This window comes from Serpula lacrymans (assembly GCF_000218685.1).
Source record: "Serpula lacrymans var. lacrymans S7.9 unplaced genomic scaffold SERLAscaffold_6, whole genome shotgun sequence".
Classification (NCBI taxonomy): domain Eukaryota; kingdom Fungi; phylum Basidiomycota; class Agaricomycetes; order Boletales; family Serpulaceae; genus Serpula; species Serpula lacrymans.
The window spans coordinates 43860-56588 of NW_006763295.1; the positions used below are offsets into that span (position 1 = coordinate 43860).

Here is a 12729-nt window from a genome sequence, read left to right on the forward strand (position 1 = left end):
CTGCGATGCGGCAGTGAGTCTCACATTTTCCTCATTTTTACATGAGAGCCAATTACAGCAATTCAGCGTGGAATGTGGCACTCCGCCTCGTTTGAAGACTTCACCGTCGTGACTACTCCCTCTTCTGAACCACTTTTCACCTCCATGCGACCCCCCACTCTTCCCCCGGTAGAATCATGCCCTGCACACCAACCTGGCATCTCCTCGTACAAGCTCTGGCAGATCCAGAAAGGCAGACGAGACATGCGGAAGGAGTACATGGATATGTGGGAGGCGACTGTTGGAGAGACGGGCACAGGTAGGCCTGTGGACGCCATCATAGGACCTGCTGCACCATATGCTGCACCACCTCACGGATTGAACACGTTAGCATTTGCCCACTACTCTGTCACTCTGCAGATCTGAGTTTTCCTTTTTACTCTAGCTACACTGCATACACCACAGTTTGGAACGCACTGGACTATACTGCTTCGATTTTCCCCGTCTCGGCCGTCGACACGGCAATCGATGCCAAGCAACCGCGGAAGACTTTCCTCAACGACACTGATAAGGTTTACTATGAAATGTGTACGTTTCATTCTTCATGGCTGCTTTTTCTTGTGTTTGAATCGTTTGTTGATATATTCGCGTTTTCACCCCTGGTTTAGACGAGCCCGAGACATTCAAGGACGCGCCCATCTCTCTACAGCTCATCGGACGAACGCTAGAGGAAGAAGCGGTTATTGCAATGACGGAGATCGTGAGCAACGCACTGGATGCCGTCAAATCACAAATCGCTTCCAAATTGTGATTGTGTGGTTAGTAGTATACATACAGAAAACATTATGAAACATGACACCATGACACGCGGAACATACATAACTACTATATTGTGAATTGTTCGAGTCTTTTTATAACTTGGCTGTGATCCCCTGGGCCTCATTGACAAAGATGCCTGCGGCTCCCATCCCACTGCCCACGCACATGCTCGTGCATAGTAACTTTGCGTTGCGCCTTTGGAGTTCGGCGAGACCTGTGACGACTTGTCGAACACCGGCTGTGAATTCAAAAATCAGCTCCAGAGTTGACGAGGACGAGAAACCCCAAGTAAAAGCAGAAGGAAGGAAGTCAAGGCAAGGCTAATCAGACTTACTCATTCCGAGAGGATGTGTGAGGGCGATAGAGCCACCACTGCAGTGTAAGAAGTATATCTGTTAGACAAGTAAAAATATAAGAGTTCATTAGGCGGTTTACTTTGGGTTAATCTTTTCAATTGGGATTTGTAATTCCTCGACGCAGTAGGCGAACTGGGACGCAAAGGCTTCGTTAATCTGTTGGCGCGCGAGTCCATGTCAATATAAACGATGTAGTCCACGTTTCCCCCCTTTCGGTGGATGGTGGCTTACGCACCTCATAGACATCAATGTCCTCTTTCGAAAGACCATGCTGGGCGAGGACCTTCGGGATAGCAGCGATAGGGCCTATACCCATATAGCGAGGTTCAACACCTAAGCTGTCCATCAGACTCCATCCCGTTCCCTCGATAAATAAGACAAACTGACCTACTACAGAGGCTCCTACCCATTTCCCCAGCACCTCCATTCCCTCCCTCTCTGCCCTTTCCCGCGTGGTAAGCATGCAGATGGCGGCACCGTCGCCGATTCCGCTTGCGTTCCCTGCAGTTGTGGAAGCATCGCCCCAGTCTGGGAAGACGGGTTTGAGTGCACCAAGAGAGGAAAGAGTAACACCTGGTCGGACTGTGTCGTCGACTGAGATGACAGCCCCTCTAATCTCAACGGGGATGATTTCCGAGGCGAACGTTCCACGAACGAGAGCCTAGAGAAAATTACATAGTGAGTATAGTACCCAGGCGTAACGGTAGTACAGATGAAAAACGGAGGTGTAGAGAATGGGTGATAGGCAATAAATAACCGTACCTCACTGGCCCTGGTATGTGATATCAGAGCATATTCATCCTGCTTTTGGCGAGAGACGTTGTAAGTCTGAGCTACCATCTCGGACGTCCAACCCATGGGCTGTGATAGCGTCAGTTAATCAGTACATGACTACGACAGACTCACGCAAACTCGGGCGTGTTGAGCACCAAACGCACCTACCTGAATGCAATCATGAGCCTGACCATGCTGGTCTACTGCCTCTGTGACGATGGGCGTTGGGCGTGGACTAAGGAATTTAAGGAGAAGCTCAGTTAGGCGAAACGGTGCAGCAAGATGAGACGTACTTAAGTGTCATGTTCTCGATACCTACAGCAAGACCGAGGGAGATTTCACCAGCCTGGATAGCCTGGGCTATATGCTTTATTGCCATGAGCCCTGATGAGCATAGTCTGTTCACGGACGAGATGGGGACGGTGTGTGGGATGCCAGCAGCAAGTGCAGCTGCGCGGGAAACGTAGGTGGGGGATGGCGGATGACATGTCCCTGTAGGAATAGTATTATCATGATAATGAGGAATCTCCACGTGATATTTAGAGAATAACTCACCTACGCAAATATCCTCAATCTTTGACGGGTCGAGCTTCGTCTTTTCAAGTGTTGCCTGTCCCATTGTGATAGTCAAACATCAATGTAAGCTACAACGACAGGGAGCACACGCACCTTGAAGAGAGCCTGCATCATCTCATCGACTGGCACGTCTTTAAACTGTCCCTTCTTCATCTTCCCCATAGCAGTGCGCTTGGCGAAGGTAATCACGACGTCGTCCGGATTCTTTTGTAGGAGTGCAGCACGACCACTCGCGGTGTGGGTCGAAGCAGCTCTTGATGCTTGCATGATGGCTGGAGAGAACCTAGAACGTATGATGGACGTTAACATTAAAGCAAAGTATGTTCAAGTGGTACTGGGATGGTTCTGCTGGTACGGAAGACCGTAGAGTCGCACATACCAAATCTAACTAGTTGAACCTTGGAATGGTCTATCTTCACGTAACAGTCTCCTTTTATGTAGCCGGTACCGGGCATGTTCGTGACCGGACACCACACTTTCACGATCAATTCCAAGCTTTGCTGTATAGTGTCAATGGTCTCCACGATGAGCAAATAATATTCCAACATTGAATATTGAATGTCGAATAGCATGTATATGTCAACGCCTTATTCTTGTTACAGCCTTCATCGAATAAAGTCTACATCTGGATCGCTTAAAGCTCGCGCTCTCTTGAAGCAGAATCAATGATAAACGATCGCTGACGAAGGCATGCTACAAGCTGGCACAGGACTTGGGCTCGAGAACAGGCAGATATAGTAGGCCCCAAGAGAACCCGAGTGACACAAGGGAGTATAGTCAAAAGAGTATGGACGACTTTGCCGCTCTTCTGCAAAACATGTTGAAGACATTTGTAGCCTGGTATTGGGACAGTGTCACTGGCACAAAAGAAATAGAATGCGTATTGCAGACTATGAGGGAAGCGACGATACTGTGGTCACTCCAAGAACATCAAACAGACTTGGGAGCTCTCCATCATAGACCTCAAAAAGATAGCACATAGACTTCGGCCTTGGTGTGATCTTGCGAATGTTACCTTCTTATCGTCCATAATTGCAACAGGGGACTCTGGCTCAATTCTTCTTTTTGTTGAAGATTTTATGACATCCCAGTGAACCGAAGTCCTAACGGGAGTGACTGTGTCATCCGTGGACTCAAACCCTCGAAGTATTCAAATCTTCCCATCACAAATCCTGGATGTAGTACAAACCTATATCAATATGTGTAAGTCAGTTTCGAAGGACATTTTGTGGGCTTACGATTCGGTATAAGGGAATGGCAAAGTGGTTTTTCAGACATGGGAACAAGATTGGGGACAGCTTAGCTAATGAATCCAGAATAGGAAGGTAGTAATGGTGGACTGCACACAACTTGTATACGAAAAACATATATCTCTGATATCAAGGCACGACAGGTAACGAGTGCAATCACGTCAATATTCATTTCAATGTTTGCATAAATGTAGAAACATACACATTAACAAGTTCACATACAGCATAACTACGTAACCTTTGAGCGCGTCATAGACATTCCACCTTTTCAAACACCCTTAATCCCCAGGTCCTCGGCGATGAGCATAGCAGCCTTTTCTCCAATTACTACCGCAGTGGAATAGGTATTCTGCACACGAATACAAATTCAGAGCAGCCCAAAACGAAGTGATTAGAGTGAGATGGGTTAGATGCGACCTACCGAAGCGATATTAGATGGAACGATTGATAGATCTAGTGGGAGACATAAGTGGCGTATAACAGGAGAACATGCGATTGTGAGGCTTTACCTACTACCTTCAGTCTTTCTACACCATACACATTGAGCCGAGGATCGACTACCCCTCCATTTTCCCGTGGTTTCATCGCACATGTACCCAGCTAATGAATAAAACATCATGTCACAGCCTCGAAGCATCAAACAAATACTACTTACGGAATGACGTGCACTCCCAGCCATCTGGCGATGGAACATCTCAATAGCCTTGTCATCCTCTGGAGTGTATACAATATCGGGAGCATCGATTGGAACAGGTCCCTCAACCTCCTTACATGCTGCTGCGCTTCCTTCCGGAAATACAGGCTGTCGAGGCTGGTATTCCCCACGATAAAGAGGGATCCGCCGTACTATCTCACGCACTTTCTTGTAAGCGAGGCGGAATGCTGCGATGTCGCGCGGGCTGTGCCACACAATATCGTATGAGATTGGAAAACGGGAATAACACGATAAAAACTCACTCTTCTAGGAAACCAGAGTGAAATTCGGGTGGCGCATTGGGGTCTTGTCCAGAGCCGATGTGAACGCGGCCAATAGAAGAGGGATAGCACTGAGCACACACTTAAGCTGAAAAAGAAATAGAGAGGGGTAGGGTAGTCCTTACGATATAATAGCATGCTCCTATATACTCGCGCTTTGGTATGTCACTATGGTCCCCGATGAATCTACACCCAAATTAACATAAAATGAGATGTCCTCATTCCTTTTTCATAATGGGAAAGGCATCAAAACGTTGCAAAGACTCACCCGGAGCAAGGAACTATGAGGACAGCTGGCTTATCTGGCTTATCCTCGAAATTCGCTTTCCATCGGGCTTCAAACCCAGGGCCGAGCTCTTTCAGCTCTGCCGCATTAGGTCGGAGTTTTATAGCTATATCATATCCACTAAAATAAAACAAGAATTTTGATTTCAAGTGAAGCCATTAATCATGTATAAACAAACTTGTGAGCAAGAATCCCATTACCCTTGCTTTTCCATTGAGCTACGTGTTCTCGGCCACCATCAGTCATAAAGCAATTGGTGGGTTAAAAACGGGGATAACTCACTTGTGATGGAATCTTCATCGCCGCGATATATCAAGTCTAGAGTTTGAGCGTCATTCCCTGCGAGGAACACAGGGAACGTAACAGGGTGATCTGTGGGTTCATTTTCATACGTGAGACGAGACCGAATACTAAAGTTTATTTTCTAGCAGCTCGTTACAGTTCACACACCTTGATAGTTCTCACCCACACAAGGGAGATTCACAATTTGCTCTACGCCGTGCTTATATAAGACTTCCTTGGCACCTATTCCAGATCTCTCGAGAATCGCCGGAGAGCCAAATGCACCACCAGAAACAACGACGAGACGAGAAGCTCGTGCAAGGTGAGTCATTTGGTCACCATCTGGATTTGTGATAAGATCATCAGTGTACTCCACTCCCACTGCACGGCCGTTCCTTATTCGTCGATTTTCAACGCAATGATATGTAACAGGTAAAATGAGATTCTTACTCTATAACCACTCGTTTTACCACTTTCCCTGCGAGAACATGCATATTCTTGTTGCCTTCTTGGTTGTAAATGTAGCAGTGTGCTGTATCGGAACGCTTTCCTGTTTCTCCATCGATCCATCTAGGCCATTGTTATTCAATATTCTTTTTCATTTATTTTTACACTGCAAACTCACTTCGCCCATCTCTGTTCAGTCCATTTGGGTTAGATCTAGCTCATGTGTGAAAAATTCATCGAAAAACTTGCACTGTATGCATTACAAGTCGACAAGTCGTTGCTGTCTTCTGCCGCAACACGTCCTTTGTCGTATCCGAGAGCGGCTTCGAGGCATTGTTTTCCAACATTGGTGAAGAGGCCCCCATAAGAGACTTTCAACGGTCCCGAATATCCGTGAGTTGGTTCGCCAGGTTTAACTTGATAAGTCTCGGACTGTGGGACGTTGAAGAGTAAAGGGCTGGCTCAAATAGATCCTTTTCTAGTATAACGGACCTTTTTCATTAAAGGAATTAGATCCTTGGAACTCCACCCGGGATTGTGATGATTCTTTTCCCATTCATCATAGTCCGACACAGAAGCTCGAGTGTACATCATAACTGTCGGAAGGATTAGTGGAATTTCACCACGCATAGAATGAACACACAGTTAACATTGGAACCACCCCCGACACATCGTCCACAGTGTATGCCGAGCGCGCGTCCGTCGAGATAAGGAGAGGGTTCAGCCTTGTGAAACCACGTCGTCTCACTATTGGTCTGCGTCTTTATGTTCGACAGGTAACGAGCTGGTTGCGTATGTTTATCAACATCTTTGGTATGTGGGCCAGCCTCTAAGATCAGGATCCTTAGGTTCGGGTCTGCGGCAGCAAGACGACCAGCAACTATACAAGCCGTGGTTCCACCTATATGAAAAACACATTATATCCGAGTCTGAGCCCTTCAAGATGGAGCATACCTCCGGCAAAAATAATATCGTATTCATTATGTGACTGAGGAGACATGATAGCGGATTCTTTAGAAATTCAAGAACTGAAGAGATACCGCATACTGGCTGCTCACCTTGCTAATTATATGGCATGGGAGACCAACACGACGGCAGCGACAAGGTCCTGTGAAGCCGGTGTACGAATGACGTCCCGATTTATATAGGAAACATACCGTTTATGGGGTATCTCGTCCATCTGGTACGCAATTTTTGGCGTTTAGCGCTGTAATGAATATTGCAAGGTACCAGTTCAATATGTATAGTAGGCGTTGGTCGTGATAAAAAACAAATCTCCAAGAATGTTCGGCGGGGTGGCTGATTCAGAGTGATGCCATGGTCGCGGTTTATAAAAGTGGGTTACTGCAGTTATTGATTACATGCTACTCGATGACACAATTTTATACTTATTTATTGCTAGTTGAGGAGGGAACACATTTGACGATGCAGTCTCGGAATGCATGGCGCAGATAGGAGAAAATACTAACATACCTCACTCCTCCCGGTCTGCCTGACCCACTAAACCAGGGAGACACAAAGACATCAAAAGAGCCCGTCAGAAAGGCGTTCAAAGTTATATATATAATGTGTATAAGTACAATTATGGTATGGAATACTTCAAGATGAGGCTAGATATCCAGGGCACAAGTACGTTACAGGATGGACAAAATCGTCAACGCAAGAATTCATGGACTGTCAGGTAGATAAACAACACTGCTGCCTTAAAGCCAAGATGTTCAGGAATCGTACTGAAACAACCACATGATCAGAGAAAGTATAGCATGAAACCATTTAAGATACTTACGACGAGGTGCATCGAAACAGGCCAATCAGACAACGTGCCATCGGGTTTGGGATATACGTTCAGTGGCGTATGCGTGAAATTCGGCGTTCTTGTGCTCTGGTTCAGCACTCCAGCGTCTCCCGTTGCCCTGCGAATGTTCTTCAACTTGAAGACAACCCTCAGGACCTCTGCGACAGCCCTCTCTGCTTGCGAAACACCTGCACATTGATGGAATCCAGAACCATTCATGTTATATGACGCAGCAGGCCGTGTAGGGTCAACTTTATCGGGGTTCGGGAAGTTCACCGGCTAGGTAGGTAAGCAAGAGACTAAGCAGATCATCGAAAAATAAAGTAAAACCACTTACATTTATGTATGCATTTCGGAAGCTAGCGAAGATACGATCTCCTGACTTAATATTGAGAGTATGCTTGTCGTCAATAGGGACCTCAGCGTCGGCTGCCGCAATTCGGTAGAGACCAGTAAACTGTGGACATGAGTATCATTGAGCCTCCAAAACATGCCAAAGGTACATGAAAACATACTTGTGGATTAAAACCTGCACCAAATTCTCATTAACACAAGTTATAATAACATCGAAGGATTGAGTGCTTACGCATTGCCTCCCGGACATAACCTTGCAGCAAGTTGTCACTGGTCGCATCGGTCTTCTGCACAAGGGCAATGATCTGAGCACGCTCCTTTGCCCGTTCTTCGTCGAGGTAGAAATCAACTACGTTGATTGCAGCTGCCACGTAACTCGTCGATAAGTGCTGCTCATGGGTGAACGAGTATTGAATTACCATGTGCCAGATTCACGGAAGATCCAACAGCAAGACCAACGACCATTGCAACCAACTCATTCAAGGGACGTCCAGATTGGCCCAAACGAGAAAGGAAATCGTAATAAGGCTTGTCGGTTGGGGCCCATACCAGGTTTTTAATCCTGCCAAGTACACCAACCACGAATAGCTGTAATACGGACATGAGAAGGATTCCGTCTGTGCTAAAGTTGACTACTTGCCTTGCCGGGAGCAGTCCCTGGTGCAACGTCTAAAAGACTTTTCAGGACTATCTCTTGAATAGTAGTACCAGCATCGATAGTCCTCAGTCGGAGAGACCAAAGGTGTTCCTGGTCATCAAGCGCGACAAACGAATACCTGTGAAAAATAGTTTAGAAGCCAAAAGTAATCATGTCGTAAGAGAATTCCTACGTGAACTGTCACAAGCAAGGTTAATAATCAATTAAACAAGGACAAACAGTGTAACCTACCAGTGTAGCAAGAAGATCAAAAACTTCCTGAACTGTATACTGTCCTTTTGGATTCTCTTTCGTCTTGAGGGAAATCCCGCACTATACGCTTGTTTAGTGCCTGGACAAAGATGAGTAGTATCCGACAAACCAATGTATCTGCCGCCCAGTGTACCCCGACGGTCTTGATAACATTCACGATATCCACGTAATTTCCAGGGATGTAGTCAGAGTCATACCTAAATGGTTTGAGAAAAAGTCTGGGAGCATTTAAGATAACGGAGCTCACTTCCACGACTGTTTGTTAACTTCCGCCGCTGTCGTTTCGTTCCACCACTTGACATATTTGGTGACCGCGTCTTTGTCAGGGAATAGGCTGTGTAGAGCCTGTCATATTTGTTGTGGTCAATTTCATATTCGATTTGAAACTATAATAAAAGGAACAAACCAAAGCACGATCCTTATCATGTCTGTATCACCTAAGTCAGCAGTCAATCTTGCAATCAAGGTCAGCACTGACTGAGTACGGTCATCGATCGCTAACATGAATCCGTAGCCTTGACCCAGGCCTGACATGTCATATCCAGACTTGAAACGCGTAGGGTCTTTAAAGACATAGTTGATAGCCTCAAACGTGTCGATATACTTTGGAATCACAGCAGGAATAGGGCGATCGAATTTGTATTGCGATGCGATTCCTTGCCTCGTAAGACTGGACTTCATCTTCTCTGGAGTGAAGAATGGGAATATGCCTGCAGAGCAAAAGTTGTTTGTGTGGGAGTACAGATCAAATATCTTCAATACACTAACCATACACATTGTCGTTTGGATAGTAAGCAGGGAAGTGTCGCATCAAGAGTTTGGGCACTAACGACTATTTCAGTACAAAAGCTATGGTTGAAGAGAGATAAAACTTACAGGCACCACCCCAACCCCCATTGTTAGGATCACGCTGACAGTCTTGGAAGCCCCATGAAGTCATTGCGAGGGGTGTGTAGTCTGTAGTATAGAACCTATCTCCTCGAATCAAGGCGATAGCATCACTCAAAACAGCCCTCGTCATCTGTTGATGGAGAAACAATGTTAAACCTCTTCGTATTTTTCAACTATCAATGACACTCACTGTATAACCACACGAAAACCTTAAGCCATCACTGAGAGGCATATGTTGCTCGCATTGCAAGCCAGTCTGATAATGACGTCAGTACATCATGAATTTTGAAACGATTTGCACACTGACATAGAGTTCAAGGTTGTCGATATGTTGGTAAAGCCGACGGGCAGCATTCTACAGTGATAGTTGAATTATGCACAAAAACATACAAGAGGATACGCACGGCAATCACGGGATCTGGGTTCCATTCCTCGAAGCTTTCAAACTCTGAAAATAATACGGTTCAGATATTTCTTCGTTAAAATGATACTGACAGCATCCTTACCCTTAAGGCCCAACCATTTCCTAAATTCGTTCATCTGGAAGTACAAAGTCAGTGATAAACCTTCTGATAACATGCAATGGATGCAAGGGAGAGGACATACCGTGCACACTCCCCACTGTCGTCCTTGCTGGATCCCAAGAATTTCGATATATTTCAGGGCTGCAGGGCACCCCCTAGCACGGTATTGGCCAGCTGGTGCCTCTGTTGCATCATGGAATATCTGCGCTAATTGGTCATCGGGGAATTTCCCATCTTTACCACGGCTCATTCTGTTTCCGAAGTCAATAATGTGAAGTGATATCTGTGGGAGAAAATGACATACCCTCCAAAAACACGCTCCTTTGGCGGCGTCGCTAATGCTCCTTGAATGACTCCTCCTAAACCTCTCACAAAATCTTGCCATGTTACCTAATAAATCGTGTGCGCACATTCGTCAGGTCAAAAAATATGGATTACGAAATCAGTCTGACCTGCTCCAGAGTTCTACCGCCAAAGGACTGTGCAAGGAAATCATTCGTCCATTTTTCATCTGCAGCAGAGAGGGTCGTGTGCCACTGAATGATACGTGAGTTGAAACGTGCAGCATACGAGACAAATAAATGACTGACGCGATAAAGTAAATTGAACTCCACGCTAACATGATTACCTTGGCCACGAGTAACTTCACCACTCGACGTCTTGATAGGCTTGATACGATAAATATCAGTACATGTGATATCGTTGTAAAAATAAAAAATAAAAAAATGATAAATGAAAATAATGAAAACTACGTACATCAAAGGCATTCATATTCCAGGCATTGCCTTCTGAAAGACCTAGGAAACCAGACACGTAGTCGCCCACTGAAAGGACATTAAAATACTGATATCTCAAAAATGGCAAGTACTCACTGATCATCGCCATGAAGTGTCCACAGCTAGTGCGCAAAATCAGCATCGGAGAAGTTGAAAAAATAAAATAAAATCCCTTACTTAACAAGGCGAGCTGTCTGGAAGATTTCCTCATCCTGTTGAAGAACGTCAGTTGGATTATCACTCCAACGTTTCCTCTCATTGAGTTTGAAGAGCGTCTCCGCGATATGATTGTGGTTTCTGCTGAACAGAACTAATAGAGCACTAGCTGGGGGTGGGAGAAATAGCAGTCGTTCTTCTGCAAATGTATCTGGCCATAAAAGACCACGTCCAGCATCCTTGTTACGAACACTATCTTGAATAGCTTGGTCTAGTGAAAGGTCAACATATGAGAGAAAAGACTAGAGGCATCACATACTATCACCATACAAAGGACTGAGGTCGAGGTAAGAATCCGCATCGTTCATGTTCATATCATTTCGACGAGTCCTGAACAGTGAATGGGTGACAAGAGAAGCGAAGGCAAAAGTCAGACCAGAATTTCCTCCTAAATGATCCACACGCTGAAAATCAAAGGATACCGAAATCAGCTTCAAAAGTAGGACAGTCACACCTTGAACACTCACGTCTCTTGCTCTTAGCAAGGTTTCGTATATCAGCTCTGGGTCTGGAAGAGCACTTGGGTGAATACTTTTCTTTGGCTGAACGCTCCGCGCGTATGGAACACCGGATTTGCCCACATTAGCATCGTGAACGTTGTTGAGACTTCCGTCAGCTTGACGATATGCGAATTCATTGCCCACAAAAGTAGCTATGGGATGCGGAATCGTATTGTAGAGAAGGCCAACAGCCGTATTTGCCAAGTCTGTTCCTATCTTGGTACCTGCTGGAATCTTGGATAGGACATCTAGGCCGTCTTGGAACTGCAAACTGGTGAGGTTGGGTTCACCAATTGTAGAAGACTGAGCTTACGGCACCCAAACGATCGTTCTCTGCTGAACTATTGACAACTTTGTCGGTGAAGGCAACCTAAAAAAGGGTTGTCAATATAGCTCAAGCCATTAGCGCAATCTAGAAACATACAAGCTTAGCTGGGCTTGCTAGGTGGAGGTCCTCGCTCTTCTTGACGAAGGTCAAGACCTTACTAGCGGTGCTGACGATGGCAGATTGCTGGTGCGTGTCCGAAAAGCTAGCGCCACCATTAACTTGCCAGTCATAATAACCATCAGGTGCAACAGGTGGGTCCTGACGGGCACGACTAAGATCCCAAATGCGAGACATAATTCCAGTGATGTAAAGAGGTAGGGAGTGGGTTGGGTTATGGCAACTAAATAGTGTTCCATCTTATACCTGGCCGCGTGACGAGATAACGTTAGATCATAAGGAGTGCGGAAGTTCCGCTGAACTGGTGGAAATTCATTTCGGTGCAGCTGGCACCGCATCAGGAGAACTAACTTGGACCGACAAGAAGCTGAGGTTGATGGAAGTGAAGTGATCACTAGAACTCGAAGAACGTCTTCAGTTAAAACCCTGATCGGATAATAAGGCCTAATACCAAGTTTGTAAGGTCGGTGATGTGACGTGTGCACATGTTAAGAATATGAGATGGGCCTTCGTGCCGACTACTGTTATGTCTGTTCCTATCACGAACAGCGACAGAGTGCCAGTGAGCAGAAGT

The 12729-nt window shown here is 45.8% G+C and overlaps 3 protein-coding genes across 3 annotated transcripts; all 3 read right to left on the reverse strand.

Moving 5' to 3' along the window:
- Positions 1–162: 162 nt before the first annotated feature.
- On the reverse strand, positions 163–2910 carry SERLADRAFT_464779 (uncharacterized protein; the record flags this gene model as incomplete). Its single annotated transcript, XM_007317164.1, has 12 exons — positions 163–365; positions 425–567; positions 648–1036; positions 1133–1170; positions 1234–1310; positions 1390–1487; positions 1542–1815; positions 1917–2015; positions 2097–2163; positions 2222–2420; positions 2484–2538; positions 2598–2910. 10 exons carry the CDS (start codon positions 2811–2813, stop codon positions 891–893), a joined length of 1269 nt encoding a protein of 422 aa, XP_007317226.1.
- Positions 2911–4022: 1112 nt separating this feature from the next.
- SERLADRAFT_491425 (uncharacterized protein) lies at positions 4023–6744 on the reverse strand (the record flags this gene model as incomplete). The annotated part of the gene is made up of 16 exons (XM_007318116.1): positions 4023–4103; positions 4176–4207; positions 4264–4354; positions 4410–4653; positions 4712–4800; positions 4855–4915; positions 4998–5135; positions 5194–5233; positions 5298–5387; positions 5466–5692; positions 5748–5867; positions 5919–5957; positions 6016–6176; positions 6237–6340; positions 6388–6645; positions 6699–6744. The coding sequence occupies 16 exons, from the start codon at positions 6742–6744 to the stop codon at positions 4023–4025; spliced, it is 1821 nt and encodes a 606-aa protein (XP_007318178.1).
- A 533-nt stretch (positions 6745–7277) lies between these two features.
- SERLADRAFT_414828 (uncharacterized protein) lies at positions 7278–12332 on the reverse strand (the record flags this gene model as incomplete). The annotated part of the gene is made up of 28 exons (XM_007317165.1): positions 7278–7474; positions 7531–7818; positions 7877–7996; positions 8055–8068; positions 8126–8257; positions 8313–8481; positions 8783–8863; positions 8913–9000; positions 9051–9148; positions 9210–9231; positions 9282–9513; positions 9572–9628; positions 9680–9824; positions 9885–9950; positions 10002–10049; positions 10099–10142; positions 10201–10234; positions 10301–10469; positions 10523–10608; positions 10671–10754; positions 10809–10886; positions 10975–11042; positions 11091–11116; positions 11172–11421; positions 11470–11614; positions 11678–11974; positions 12024–12080; positions 12135–12332. 28 exons carry the CDS (start codon positions 12330–12332, stop codon positions 7463–7465), a joined length of 3108 nt encoding a protein of 1035 aa, XP_007317227.1.
- Positions 12333–12729: the final 397 nt, after the last annotated feature.